This window comes from Leptinotarsa decemlineata, unplaced genomic scaffold (genome assembly GCF_025532065.1).
Source record: "Leptinotarsa decemlineata unplaced genomic scaffold, Ldec_3_MD MMD2_tig00002159_RagTag_RagTag, whole genome shotgun sequence".
NCBI lineage: Eukaryota > Metazoa > Arthropoda > Insecta > Coleoptera > Chrysomelidae > Leptinotarsa > Leptinotarsa decemlineata.
The window spans coordinates 5,008,421-5,022,407 of record NW_027412574.1 but is presented as its reverse complement, the minus strand read 5'-3'; the positions used below and the strand labels follow the sequence as shown (position 1 = coordinate 5,022,407).

Below are 13,987 nucleotides of genomic sequence, written 5' to 3'. Positions count from 1 at the left end.
ATTAATTGCATGTGTAGATCATGCAAAGTGGTAAGTATACAACTATGCGATATTTTTCCATCATAAATGTGTAATATAACTACTTTCAATAATATTTTGATGATTTTATGTTGGAAATGAGGGATTCAAATGAATTTGTTTTGCATGTAATTTTTAGGTAGAAGTTATTTTTTTCTAGAACCAACAAAAACAATTTAATATCCAATTGACCTATCTATTCATAGCAACATTTTGTATAGATCTCATCAAGATAATTCAGTTTCAATAAATTTCTTAGGTCTTTACGGACGGTGTGGACGTGATATTGACACTTTTTGGTGCTAATGGATTCAATATGCATAGAATATCCCCAGTGTGACTACTTGGACCCATTCCACGTGTTGAATGTTCTGTCAAAGATTCTCGACCTAGGGTTTCTTGATAAAGAAATAATGAAGAGATCCAATTTTAAACATTTCATCCACAGATGAGCTGACGAAGGTTAACAATGTCAAGTTGGCACTTTGAATTTCACTGTTATTTACGTTTTGGAAAAAATTAATATTATAAAGAACTTTTTACATTATGCTCCATAAATTGAAGATTTCAACAACATACGCTCGACAGATTTCGATTCTTGCACCATCTCTCATTTCTCGTCAAGAGTTTTTAACAAAACAGTAGCGAATCGGCCAAAACAACAGGGTTTCTATGACTATTTTTTGGTGTTTTTCTCGCAACTTCGGGAGTGTTACCTACAAGGAGAACTTCACGAAATGTGCTTCGTCTACTTCTCAAAGGAGAATACTACCATTACCAATTATTGACAGAACTACAATTCCAAAATTGACCATATTTCAATTTTAATTCATTGTTATTCAGACGTACCAGTTGAAATGTCAGGCAAATTCTTCTCACCCCCAACTATACTTTCCATAAAACAATCATTAAAACCATTAAGAGATGTATTAAAAAATAGTTTAACTAGAAATCTTATCGGAATAATGGATATAACTATCCAATTTGTGACAACATTCGATCAACAAACATAATCTTTAAATGTTTTCTTGAATTTCAGTGTGTGATATTTTAGGGAAATCCTTTATGTGGTGGTTCTTCAGGACTGGGACTATCGTTGTGTCTCGATCTAACCCTCACTACTTGTCGGTGGATATTCTCTTCATTATGAGGGCTAAAACCTGCTCCGTACTGTAAACTTGGCCCGGAACTGGCTAACCTCACTTTTTCAGAGTCTTCGCTAGTTGTGAAGAGTAGGCCCAAATTGAGTTGGGGTATATCGTAAAATACTGTTAGCGTCAACATCATTATTGTTATACCCAGGAAAAGGTAACCTGAAAACGAAAAAAATAAAATAAATTGTACCCATTATAATTTATGAAAATAAATTTGATCAAAATACAAATTGGGATTGCAGAATTATATTTTCAAGGAGAAATAACGGATTTCAAATAATAATACGTTTTCCTATTCTATAAAAATACTAACTTAGATATCAACCCCAGCAGTAGAAAGGTCAAATTAGATATAAATGCACCCAATAAAACCAAGACAAAGAATGTGAAAGGGGTTTTGTAATTTCAACTCTAAAGGGGTGAAAAGGAGGGTCACGACAGTTTCGTCATTTCTATCATTATAAACTTGGTATTTTGCATCTTAGCGAGATCTAAAAGAACACCTATATCTGGAATTTTCTGAATTCTATACTCAAGGAGGCAAAGAAGGGGGCTGGACCTTCTTATAATACATTCGCCATTTCAACATTATGAACATGAAACTACTCTTTGCTGGATATAAAACAACACTTTCATTGGGGGTTTTTGAATTTCTATCTCAAAGGAGACGAGAAGTGGCCAAGTTACTCCTGCCATGTATCTACGATTTTTTTATGAGAGACAAAAACGTTAAGAAAAATTAAGTTGTCATTGTATAGTTTAGTATTGAATGTTATAGCTGAGGTTTGTGGGTAGTTTTTTTTGAGAATTTTGGCATAATTTCACCACAGTAACATTTAGATTTCCGCGGTTTTCTTCTGAGCATGCGCGCAACTTTGGAATTATAAAATTTGTCAAAATGAGGTTGACTTTTATTAATAGTTATTTATTATACAAGGGAAAAAAGTATTAGATTTTAGCTCGAGTTTTTGTTGTATCCCGACGCGAAGCGCAGGGGGACAAAAATCTAATATTTTTCCCGTGTATAATACACCATTTTATTCTGCGGCGGGAGAAACGACGATTTAGTATTGAAAAAACATATTATTACAATATGTTAAAGTCAGAAAATTATGGATGTGAAATTTGAATTTTTAAACAAGTAGGCTGTTGTACTTATAGCGTTGCTAGGAAACCAATCAATAGAAAATCAAATATCTGTCAATTTAATTCTGTGATTTGATTTGAAAATTGCGAACTTAGTGGTCAGTAGTTATTTTGAAAAGTGTCTAATTCCGAGTTTTCTCTGACTCCACCGGAGTTCGTAGAAGCAGCGAAAGTAGCGTCACAAAACTTATCGCCAGCTAAATCGCGGAAAATTTATGAAACCGCGTATTCAAGATTCATGGAATGGAAGATGAAAAAAACATGCAGTTCTTTCTCGGAGACGGTGTTATTGGCTTATTTTTCGGAACTGGCACAACAACAAAAGCCATCAACAGTGTGGTCGAATTATTCAATGATTAAAAGTATGTTACAATCCAATAATAATGTAGATATTTCAAACTAATTACATTTCTGAAACAAAATGGGAAAGGTTACACGCCCAAGAAAGGTGTGATATTTACGCGTACACATATTAGTGACTTTTTAAATAATGCTCTCGATGAAGTTCATTTAATGGCCAAGGTTGTTGTTGTATTTGGGATTGCAGGAACTTGTCGAATTTGTGAAATCAGCCAGGTAACATTAGATGATATTGAAGATTCGGGAACGTTATTAATTGTGAAACTCAAGCAAACAAAGAATGTTGTAAACAGGAGATTTGTAGTTACTGAAGAATATATTGAATTTTACCGAATGTACATAGCCCATCGTCCAGCAGCAGCAAAGGATCGCCGCCTGTTTTATGCATATCGCAATGGAAAATGTATCAATTAGGTTTTGGGTAGCAATCAGTTTTATGAGGTACCTGAAGCGAAACGTGAGTGGAACCACCTTGCGTTTACGCAGCTATTTTTATCAAGTACTTTTCTGGTTTTTCACATTTTGTCTTCAATCTAGGACCGCCTGCCCGGTACTGATGATGCCCAATAGGCTGAAACAGCTGTCTACCGGTGGCTCTTGAATTGAAATCAATATGGGAATGATCAGAGAGTACTTATCTATTTATATTTTGATTTTATATATATATATATATATATATATATATATATATATATATATATATATATATATATATACAGTGTGACCCATTTAAAATGGAACCACCCCTGTAGAATGTGCATTTTTCAATCAATCTCAATTTTTTTTTATTGAAATATTAAGCATGAAAAACTGTATCTTGACACTAACTTTCACAATTTTAGTTTCATTTCCAAGGCACTCTATGGTTTTTTTTGTTTGTCAAAAACGGCAAAAGTTTATTAGGCAATTTTTGTTTTCAAATTTGACTACACCACTGGATTCGTAGTCGTTATAAATCAAAACTGTCAAATTTTCATTAAAAAATATTTGTTAACAACGAAGTAACAACAACTTCAATTTTGGAAACAAAGTATTTGTTTGTAATTTTCATTCAGATTATAGACATATTTGAGATCTGACAACATGGTGTTAATACAAGCAAATATTTCAAGGTAATAGCATTCTTAAACCGAAAAAATAAAGTTATAGGCCCAAAAAATCAAAAACTCTTATGTTTGAACAAGTCCAGAGGTTTATAAATGAGGCGCCAGATGAAAAATATTTGATGATAAAAGTTGCTACTATTATCGGAATATATGGTGCCAGCCGGTGTGAAGAGCTGTGCTATTTATTAATAGAAGACATTAAATCAATGAATAAATCATTGATTGTTCAAATTCCAAATACAAAAACGCAAATAGATTTTCCTTTATGCATTATTGGAAAAAACATTGACTATTTTAATGAATACGTTGCATTAAACCCTTCTGTTATCAATCATCAACGTTTTTTTCTGAAATACTTAAATTATAAATGCAGTGCCAACCCATTTGGTATAAACACGTTTAGGAAAATGCCCTCTACCATTGCATCACTGTATGTGCAAATATCATAATAATCACATTTTCTCTAGTGCTGTAACAAAATTTTCAACGTCACATTTTGCATTTGACTTTTCGTATTTATGTTTGGATTTATATGCCTTTTTTTTATATTTTAAACTAACTTTGGTGTGTCTTTTGTAACATATCTATTACTATATAATATTTGCATGATCTTTTTTTTGTAGATATTCTTGATAAAGGAAAAAAATATATTTCCGAAAGCTTGAATAGCAAAAAATAGTGTTTCTATAGCCCGCAGAGATTGACTGAAATAACCACCTCAAAAATAATCTGTAGTTATATAATAGCCAGTCAACTAAATTTGACCTTTCAATATATATATATATATATATATATATATATATATATATATATATATATATATATATATACGCAGGTAGCTATAGCTGCCTACGTGGTCATGTTAGATGTAGCCTGGGAATTCTAGGTCTTCTAACTGGAACCACAAATGTGCGGTTGGCTCCTGTTGTTGACTCCGTGCATATGTGTTGTTTCCTGCTTTCGGCAAACAAGTGTTGTCCATCTTTACGCTTGGCTGCACCGCGCTGATGAGGCCAATAGCCAGAAACACGTGTCCGCGGTTTGCCCCCCCTTTTTGGAGTGTTATGTCCATTAATTATTTTTTTTTTGATTTGTATATCATACACACTCGATAAAATCTTCTTTGTCTATATATATATATATATATATATATATATATATATATATATATATATATTTATATATATATATATATATAAATATATATTTATATTTATATATATATATATATATAAATATATATATATATATATATATATATATATATATATATATATATATATATATATATATATATATATATATATAAATTGGATAATGTTAGCGACTGGAGAAATGTATGGTAAAATGGATTAACTGCTTTACTTTGCCAAGCTTTCGCTTCTAATGGGAAGCTTCTTCAGGGCCTATAATTTAATGATTTTTGAATATTTTCGCCTTTGAATATATATATATATATTTACCTATATATTTACTGTAAGTATGATTTGTAATGTTATTCAAAGGCGAAAATATTCAAAAATCATTAAATTATAGGCCCTGAAGAAGCTTCCCATTAGAAGCGAAAGCTTGGCAAAGTAAAGCAGTTAATCCATTTTACCATACATTTCTCCAGTCGCTAACATTATCCAATTTATAAATATATATATATATATATATATATATATATATATATATATATATATATATATATATATATATATATATATATATATTGAAGGGTCAAATTTGGTTGACTGGCTATTATATAACTACAGATTATTTTTGAGGTGGTTATTTCAGTCAATCTCTGCGGGCTATAGAAACACTATTTTTTGCTATTCAAGCTTTCGGAAATATATTTTTTTCCTTTATCAAGAATATCTACAAAATAAAGATCATGCAAATATTATATAGTAATAGATATGTTACAAAAGACACACCAAAGTTAGTTTGAAATATAAAAAAAAGTCATATAAATCCAAACATAAATACGAAAAGTCAAATGCAAAATTTGACGTTGAAAATTTTGTTACAGCACTAGAGAAAATGTGATTATTATGATATTTGCACATACAGTGATGCAATGGTAGAGGGCATTTTCCTAAACGTGTTTATACCAAATGGGTTGGCACTGCATTTATAATTTAAGTATTTCAGAAAAAAACGTTGATGATTGATAACAGAAGGGTTTAATGCAACGTATTTATTAAAATAGTCAATGTTTTTTCCAATAATGCATAAAGGAAGATCTATTTGCGTTTTTGTATTTGGAATTTGAACAATCAATGATTTATTCATTGATTTAATGTCTTCTATTAATAAATAGCATAGCTCTTCACACCGGCTGGCACCATATATTCCGATAATAGTAGCAACTTTTATCATCAAATATTTTTCATCTGGCGCCTCATTTATAAACCTCTGGACTTGTTCAAACATAAGAGTTTTTGATTTTTTGGGCCTATAACTTTATTTTTTCGGTTTAAGAATGCTATTACCTTGAAATATTTGCTTGTATTAACACCATTTTTAACGAGCTCCCTCGACTTTATCATTAAAAACTTGCTCCACAAAGTTGACAAGTCCCATATTTTTGATTTCTCTTCTAGATAGGCTAAGAAGATGGTTTCGCTGAAAGTTTCTTCGACGTTTTGAAGTCTACACCAGCTAAGAAAATTAGAATATGCGCTATCGTACTGGTGAGCCAATTTCTTTGGTAACAATTCAATATCGTCAGGAACACACAATTCGTCAATATTATTCTTCATTATGCAAGACATGAAACACCAGCAAGAACTTTAAATATGACTTTGAATAAAACGCGTGGGTGGTAAACAATACTCTTTGTTGATAACCACGTAATTCGGCGTCACCTGACACGGCCACTTCACAGCAAATGCGATAACAAAAAAATAGTTAACTGACAATAGAAGTCAAAATGTGTTTTTATAGAAATATTAAATGTATCTATTTTATTATGAAAACAGGACAGTTGTACAATAATCTTTGTATGATATTTGTGTTAAAAAATTAGTTTAATTTTGTTCGTGAAATTGCTCGCTACGCTCGTTTCGCAAACTTTTTCACTCACCAAATAAAACCGCACTTTCAACACTCATATCATAAATTACTTCTCATTTCAAAAGGTGAAGATTCGACGGCAGAAATATAACGCTTCTAACTCTGAAAAACTGCAACTGATAATTTTTGTATAGGTGTCAGTGAGTCGCTTGAACAACGCTAGAGTGAAATTTATTCGAAATGACCATAACCGGATAGGTTTTGGCAACTTATTTATTCAAATGTTGAAATGATAGATACATATTTTGAAACAATACAAAAATCATTTTGAATTGAGTTCTTGTTTGACGTCAGTATTTGTTTTTGGGTAATGCAATGTCCAGAAAAGAAAAAAACAATAGAATTTTGAACTGGAAAAGTTTGTCAGAAGAGACATGACTGAAGCCATTAAACAATGTTGAATATGACACTGGGATCAAGAATGTATTCGGTCAGCTACAACGTTCCAGACAGGGTGAAGAAGGCCCACTACCTCCATAGTTTGCAGCGAAGAAAGGGTTAGGTATATTTAAACCAATGGTTGCCTACTGGTTGCCTACATTATTTTTCCAGAGAAAAAACTCTTTGGAATAACGCTGACCAACCTTAGAGAATTTGCAAAAATAGTATTGATCACAGCTTCAATAAAGACAAATAATGTCCGAAAAAGATTGGTAGAACGGTTTTTTCAGATGAGAATTCACAGCTTCAAACGCACAGCTGTGGGTATATTTTTCTCTTTTCTTCAGTCGACTTGCGACAGATAAAATTCTTCAACATGCGTCATATACAATGTTGTTGAAACATTGGCCCCAATAAGCCGTCTGAAGTATTGACCCTGAAGAGAAAAAAGCAGGAAGGCTGCTTGAGGTCTTCTGGGAGGCAATGGAACAATGGAAATGCGCATGAACGCTGTCGAAAACTTCATTCCACCCACGTTTGTATTTCTCCGGGAGTTGATGCAAATCCTCTTCTCATAGACGATGCTTCTCCGGAATTATTGTATGTGTACAATAAGAGTGGTTGGATAGGTAATAAGACGTTTCTTGTTCGGTTCAAGATATTTTTGAAGTTCTCCCGTCCTTCAAAGGAGTTGCCAGTTCTGTTGCTCCTAGATTGGCTTGCAACAAGTATCGGCTTGGTCAATGCTGTTTTGAGAAAACAATGTAGAAAATATACAATGATGTGCCTCAGCCTATAGATAAGCAGTCAACACCGATTTCTAAGGCTCCAGTTCTTGTGCAAGTCGATGATGAAGAACCTTCAACGATCTTTGCCAAGCTATCAAGCGTCCTTCTCTGGTATATCCACGGGATATAAAGCCTATTTCGGATTAAACTTGTCTAGATTCATCAGAAATATACAACAGACGAGAAAAATTGCTATCATTACTTCATCCCCTTACAACCTAGAACTTGAAGCAGAAGAGGCAGACATGTTGAAAAAGCAAGGCATGGAAGAATTTGCCATAGAGCTAAAGTTGGTCAAGGTAACGGAAAAAATCTTAAACTGAGGTGAAGAGAAGAATAACCTTCGATATTAGATGAGGATGAGGAGGATGAAAGTGATGGAGCATGTTTCTTCAAGTTTTATATGCACATTCTAAATCTAAGAAGGGTTGGATATAGTGCCCCAATTGCAAAGGGTGGGGACATGAAGTGTGCAGCAATGTGATAATGATAATAATAACAAATGTCTTCATTACCAATTAATAATAAATGAATCACATTTTGTTTATGCAGTTAGGGCAAGATTCAGTTTGTATGTAATAATGAGCATTGAACAATACGAAATATAATTTAACAGTTTGTTTCAGCTCTAAAGATCCATAAACTTGTGCTTCTGAAGTCACGGAAGTTATTCTATCATCCATGGATACATATATTCCTCTTTCAATGAAACGACCTTCTAACGGCAAACCTTGGTTCAAGGAAATCGAAGTAGGTTTGTTAATGCTCGCAACAGCTGCAAACTTAGGATAAATGAAAGCAAAGAACTTCACAATCAGAGAATTAGGGATAAACTGCTTGCCAATCCCAACAGGTCTAGATCCTCCTGGTCGGTAGCTGAAGCTGTTGGTCAACACTTTACATAATCCACAATTCCACCACTAACACAAGCGGATGGTTCAATTACAACATCTATAGAAAAAGCAAATCTATTAGCCGAACAATTTGCGTCCCACTCCACAGTAGATTTTCTGGGAAAGGCACCACCCACTATTTCCACACTAGAATCCACAATGCCGGAAACAACTCAAACAACTTTGAAACAACTCAAAATCAACAAGGCATCTGGCCCTGATGAAGTGCCCATCACCGTACTTAAAAAGTGCGCAAATAAAATCACACCAGTATTTTGCAGACTTTTCAATCTGTCTTACAAGAAAGGGGTTTTTCCTTCCTGCTTGTTGGGGGTTAAAATGGACACCAATATGTCTTGGCACAATCATGTCGCTGGAATTGCAAAGGCTGCTTCTCAAAAGCTTGGAACACTGTTCCGAACTATACACTTCTCAGCAACTTTCGAAGCTTTATTAAGCTCTTATCAGACCTTCTTTGGAATATGGTTCTCATGTATGGAGCACTGCCCCCAAACATACCCTGAAGTTTCTGAATTCCATCCAGAAAAGAGCCATTCGACTGATTGGAGACACGAACATCACGTGCAACCTTGATAGCCTGGAATATCGAAGAAAGGTTGGAGATTTGTCTCTCTTCTATAGATACTTTCACGGGAAGTGTTCAAGTGACTTGGCACATTTAATTCCACCAAGAGCGGTACATATCAGAAACACGCGACGGACTGTGGCTGCTCATCGTTTTGAGGTTCAACTCAGTACACCTCGAACTTTACTGTTTAAGAACTCTTTCATCTGGAGAACTGCGTTTATGTGGAATAAACTTCCTGAGAACGTTTTTCCAGCAATTCAAATCCAATGCGAATCGCTACTTTCGCACAGGCAACGCTCTGAGAGCGCCTTAAGGATTTTTCTGTAATGCTTGTGTTTTGTCCTTGAAAAAAAAACATATATCAGCTCTTCTATCTAACCGTTTATATATGTAGTAACTTTTCGGTGTGAAATTTCCGGTTTGCCTTTTATTACATTTCTACAGATTCTTCATTGATTTAGCTTTGTTTATTTCTCAGATTTTGGAAGGTTATAAAAAACTTTACTAGTACTTCTCATCATTCTATCATTATTGTTGATCATTTACAACTATTGAAAAATAATCATATATTGTACCAATACGTTATATGTTGTCACTGAAGAGATAATACCGACAAGATTCCATGGAATATTGAAGTTCATATTCCTTGACCGAGGTTCATGAACAGAAATAATCCAATTATTCCTCATTAAATTGTGTTGTAAACAAACTAATTGTCCACAATTATTGTTTCTTGGAGAATGTGATAAGAGACGAAAACGATATCCGGGGTCCAACTTACACCATCGAAGGTTAGGAAAGAAGGTAAAGTATTTATTAGGTATTGCTATAACTATGAGATCAAATCTGAAAATGAAGATTTTCCCATTTCACAAATACTAGACCGGTCACATGTGTAAAGTAAAAATTTGCGTGAAATAGTAGTTTTTACTACTTATTGGTTTAGCTTCAATGATGAAAATGCCATATTTGATTTCAATTCCCTGGAAATACAATAAATTGGTATCCGAGTTATTGGTTTGACTTATAGACTCGATGTTACAACCTGTTGCCATCGTTAAGACGGCTTGGAAAATGAAAGGGTTACCATTTGGTTAGGAAATGGTTCTTGAGCAGGCCTTTGATGCAATATTTTCCTAGGAATTGCACAAATTTTATTTCTCATCCTGGGAGGAATTTCTGGACGGTGGCGTGTGGTCCAAGAACATGTTTGATGTTCGTTTATCCACATATTCCGAAATTTCTGTTTTTTCCTACCCCATGTGACTCGGTTAGTTTTCCAGTCTAAATTGGCTCAGCCTTGCTTGTTCCACTATTGCAAGATGTAAGGGAGGAAAATTCATGAGTCTCCAATGCAGCTGTTGGAGTTGTTATTCTTCATTCACACATTCTTCTCACGATGAAATGTCCAGTTGACGATTCATTATGGATATTTGTTCGTATTTTGAAAACTTTAATTGAAATAGTGGAATGATAGTTTTGTCAAAGGAAGAAAAATATCTAGAGGTTTCAATAATGCTCCATTCCATTACTGGCATGTCCATATGTCTTCACCAGATGGAGCCAATTTTCAAGTAGGGAGATGCCTGGTACCGTTTCTCAAAAAGTTTAAGAGTATTTGTAAGTCGAGTTTTGACATTTTTGCGTACTCTAACCTGCAACAATATACTATTATTTTTCAATTCATAATTCTCAGAACTTCAATTATTTTTGCTGCAAATGCGAACATTCAAATAAGGAATTCATGAAACAATTTTTGTTTCTACGACTCTTCAAACTTTCTAAAACCGATTCAAAAAGCTGACTTTGTTGACTTGACTGAAATTGGAAAGCCAGATGATGGTATCTATTAAAATCATTTAATGGTAACCATTTGATCGCACTTATGAAGGGATATCTGTTTGAAATCTGTTTTTCCGTTAATCAGCTGTCGCCCCCATATGAACGACAACTCTCAGAAGTTGAGAAACTTGTGCGAAAAATATCTGGTCGAGGCAGGAATCGAACCCACGGTCTTCCGATCGTGAGTCGGGCGCACTACCACCGCGGCCAATTCCACAACTATGATTTCACAAAATCATATAACAATTTATCACGGTTTTTGTCTGTATGCCTCATCATGTGCACACTAGGGATCGATCCTACAAATGCAAGTCTTCAGAATAGAATGAAAAAAAATTAATTGTGTATAATTTTTACAGGAAAAGAACAAAGTTTTTTAATAGATCAGTATTTGAATGGATAAATTGAGTGGTTATAGTTGTAGTGAGTACAATTGTGATATTTCGTATGAAAGCTGTTTCAATTATATAGTATACGATAATTTTCACTTTTTTGAATTTCGATATCTGGTTACGGAGTTACTGATGTTTGAATTTGAGACTATGAATTTCGTAACTCCGCCAAACTGAGTCAGATAAATGCTCATTGGAACGAGAAACAACTTTGTTACATATTTTGTAATAGATGAATGTTAATTTCAAAGGCATAAAACAATGGCATTTTATGTCAACCTCGTTAATATTTATCTCATAAATACATGAAAAATGATTGGACCAAATGTTCAAAATTTTCTCTTTGAACCTCCTGACTTTCGATTTGATATAGCTCCAAAGGAAAAAATTGAAAAAAATAAATCCGGTGAACGAGCAGGCCACCCCAACGAATCACCTATACCAATAAACGGCTGAACCGATATAAAAAAGTTGGTAGCACCCTCTTGGCAAATAATGGTGGAACTATCTTGTCTTTCCCATCAAAAAATTTCCTAAAAAATTTCTTTGGTATCTTTACTTGTTCTGATTGATTCGGCCGTTACTTGATGAAGATCCATAGTAATTTCACAAACTACACCTAAACGATTTGATCTCTACAAACTTTATTGAAAAAATATATCACAACATGTTTCGCTAAACATTAGCTTTTTCAAGTGATTAATGATTAATGTTTCGCTAAACATTAGCTTTTTCAAGTGATTAATGATTAATGATTAACCACTTGAAAAAGCTAATGTTTAGCGAAACATGTTGTGATATATTTTTTCAATAAAGTTTGTGGAGATTAAATCGTTTAGGTGTAGTTTGTGAAATCGGTTACTATCAAGAAATTATAACCTAGAATTTTCAATACCTAATTGTAATATCGACATGATGGAATATCTTTTGAGGTTTTGTCCGTTTTCTTTACAAAAAAGAGGAACAGTTGATCTGTATATCGAATATGGAAAATAATAGAGTCCATCATTTTCTGGCTCAGCAAGCATGGTTTTGTAGAAATTTGTCTGTATATGTTATCTCATCGAAACACACTAAGATGGGGAGACACTTTCAACAGAGAGCAATTATCACAGTTACAATAATAGCGATGGTGGTTACTCTAACATAGGAAGTGATAACGACTCTCTAATTTTAATTTTTGAAAAGAACCAGCTAATTGACAAATTACCCGACTCACACAATTGAAATCTGCAACACTTTTTGAAAATCACCAAAAAACTATTTCACCACTGAACCCGCACTCTTCAATAGCTTTTTTGATAAAAAGTAATAGAAAAGAATATAGAAAATCCAACTCTCTCCAAAGCAGATATTGTAATACTGAGAAAAATGAAGATAGAGAATATATTTAATCAGCCACAGAATGAAATACAATTTCCATGGATAGTTATTTACTAGTTCGAATAAATAAAAGTGGTAAAAAACATAATAGAAAGTTTCAATTCTCACTTTTCATGATGATTCTATATTTTTTCTAGGTTAGGTTAGGTTAGAACGAACAGAACAGGAAACCTACCTTCTCAAAATTTTCCCAATTAAAAAAAATTACCTACATGAATTCAGTTGAAATATTACTCACATACTTTTGTGACACTCGTTTGCGACATATATATCGTTACACAAATCCTTTTCTGTATTTGTTCTCTTTCAAACGTGTCTATATCGGCTGTATACTGAGAAGGGAAATAATATGAGAATGAGGGACTAATAAAAAGGTTCAAAGTTGCTTTTATAGTAGTTGACTAGTCTGAGAATAATACCAACTTTCTAGGTAATCACGCCAAATTATCTATCAGTCAACTTCAAAAAAGTAAACTTGAAACTACCTACTACAAAAACACAAATATTTTTCGTTTTCGTTAATTTTTCATAATGAAATTATTCCATCATCCAAATGATTCATGAAATTATCACCCACACGTGATAAACATTTTTTTATTATTGTAGGAAGTTTTTATGTTGCTACAATATGCAAGTAAACATTGGGCGGATGCTGTAGACTTCCATTCATCGATTCGAAGGTTATCAATAGATTCGCTTTAATTATGATCTACATAAAATATATGTATTGATGACAATACAGTCCGAAACTGCACTAACAGCACGATATTCAGAAACTAACGGGAAATTTCAAATAAATTTCACGGTTTTCGAACGTCCAATAATCATTTTTTCATTATTATGGTGGTATACATGCCCCTGAACCAATGATA

General features: G+C 33.4%; 1 protein-coding gene across 5 annotated transcripts in view; it reads right to left on the bottom strand.

Moving 5' to 3' along the window:
- Positions 1-926: 926 nt before the first annotated feature.
- The window catches only part of LOC111502425 (potassium channel subfamily K member 1), a 109,886-nt gene continuing 96,825 nt past the window's right edge, over positions 927-13,987 (bottom strand). For all 5 annotated transcript variants that reach the window (XM_074177097.1, XM_074177100.1, XM_074177098.1 and 2 more), the window contains one exon: positions 927-1,331. In XM_074177097.1, coding sequence (XP_074033198.1) covers positions 1,069-1,331 — 263 coding nt within the window. In that variant the 3' untranslated portion in view covers positions 927-1,068. The remainder of the gene's footprint in view (positions 1,332-13,987) is intronic.